Source organism: Sphaeroforma arctica, assembly GCF_001186125.1.
Source record: "Sphaeroforma arctica JP610 unplaced genomic scaffold supercont1.5184, whole genome shotgun sequence".
NCBI lineage: Eukaryota > Ichthyosporea > Ichthyophonida > Sphaeroforma > Sphaeroforma arctica.
The window spans coordinates 1-2,078 of NW_014035374.1; the positions used below are offsets into that span (position 1 = coordinate 1).

Sequence of the window (2,078 nt, forward strand, 5' to 3'; positions counted from 1 at the left end):
TGGAGAGATTAGAGGAATTGAAACATGAGAAAGAGAAATTCTAGAGGGAAACTTCTGAGTTATACACCAACAGGAGAGGTCTTTGACGTATTCAGATGACCTTGTTGTGCTTCAATGTGTTTGTACGACAGCTGAAATCTCATATATATCATGAAAATAAGCGAGTTGAATAAAATACATGTCGTACTATCATTGAATTCCAATTCCAATTTAGAGAAACATACTTTCCATCGATGGCATCCAGAGTTTGATACAAGAAAAGTGCCACAGCTGCGAACAGGTAAGCCAAAGACGGTGCTTCTCCCTACAACTCGACGATAATGTAGATTCGTGATAGATTGTTTAGTTAAATCAAGGTGAGCGTGAACGATTCCTTTCTGCAAGCATGATACATCAAAGTAAAAAAATTCTACTTTATTCTGTTGGATGGCACTTTCACGGTATAGCAGTTGATGGCGCTGACTGAACTTCACGGGGGTGGACACACAAGATTCAAACTCATAGAATTGAAAAGAAAAGTAAACGGCAGAATTTTAGATCCACAAACAAGGCGACCTATGTTGATGTACTACGATACGCAGACTCAAGCCAATTTATAATGGTATGATACAACAACCACTGGCTGTGCTAGTATATGTAGCTTTTTTGCATTCACAGAGATAATGACTTGAAAGTAACTAAAACTGTCTAGATCAAGTCTACATAGAGATATGTGGCAAAACAAGACGTTGCGAAAAACATACCTCGAGTTTGGGTACAAAGAATGTGAGCACGAAGAACGACAGGATCACCAGACACAGACCGATGAGTGTAATCATGTTAGGAGCAATGGTCATGGGCACCAGCTCGATGGCCTTATTCCACACATGAGTATTGAGGAAATTGTCCAAAGGAGTATAGCTCCCTAAAACAGTACATAAATTTAACAACCGAAATCGTGCATTCAATATGGGAATATGAGTCGCTCACAGCAAATAAAGGGATTATGAAACGACAGCGAAATACAGTGAGGGCCAGCCGCATACGCAACAAACTACCGCCGAATGACTATGCGTATAGTTGCATCAATAGACTGCCTACAACGAACTTGAAAGATATGTAAACAAACGCGAGAGAAATCAATCATACATGCGTTCACATGTCAATGTGCAACTCGGGATGCAGAATTTCGTGTTAGAGATACATAAAAAAAGCAAGAGAAAGTAAATAACAGACAGGAAAGCAATTCATTTATTTACGTCGGGATTCAACCACGAATTAAGAGCTGCTTTCTTTCGTAATAGTCACATCGCTATAGCAGTACATGAAAATATGAGCGTACACACATTGCTCAACTCGTAATAGAGTCTCATCAGCGTATGTTAGTTCACACGTTAACATTTACACTCACATGTACATAGGCATATGAATCGATCCTCGCCTCCATATAAGAGGGGTCATAATGCGGAAGAATTGATATACCTGACTGATACTTGTATGCTTTCAACTGGGCCAAGCCATCATCACAAACGACCATGCGAGAGTTCTTGATCTGTGCAAAAATTGATAAAACAGGCATGTACTATAAGTTGACAGCCCTCAATTAAAATCTTAAAAACAGTTCTCACTATACATGCTTCTGGATGGAAAATCAAACTTGGACAAGAAGTATGCCGTTTTGATTTGTTGCAGCTAAGATTTTATTGTGATACAAAGCTGTATCAATGATGACCGAAGAAAATATACCCACGCCAATGATTGGGATATCACAAAATTATTACTTAGAAACATGGCGACGTACACATACAAAGACACACTCCTAATTATATGAGTGTAACAAATTTCCACATACTTGGCCACACACTTACACAAACACACCCATACACCCACACACACACATATATATATAACTATATAAATGTATTTACAACTATGAAAAGGCATATACACAAATACAATCATAAATACATATATATATATATATATATATATATATATATATATATATATATATGTATATTTATATATATATATGTATATATATATATATACATATATATATATATATATATATATATATATATATATATATATATATA

At 36.1% G+C, this 2,078-nt stretch overlaps 1 protein-coding gene across 1 annotated transcript; it reads right to left on the bottom strand.

Moving 5' to 3' along the window:
• Positions 1-224: 224 nt before the first annotated feature.
• On the bottom strand, positions 225-1,531 carry SARC_14851 (hypothetical protein; the record flags this gene model as incomplete). The annotated part of the gene is made up of 2 exons (XM_014291018.1): positions 225-304; positions 1,462-1,531. Coding segments are annotated over 2 exons (150 nt in total), but the record flags the coding sequence as incomplete, so codon positions are not given.
• Positions 1,532-2,078: the final 547 nt, after the last annotated feature.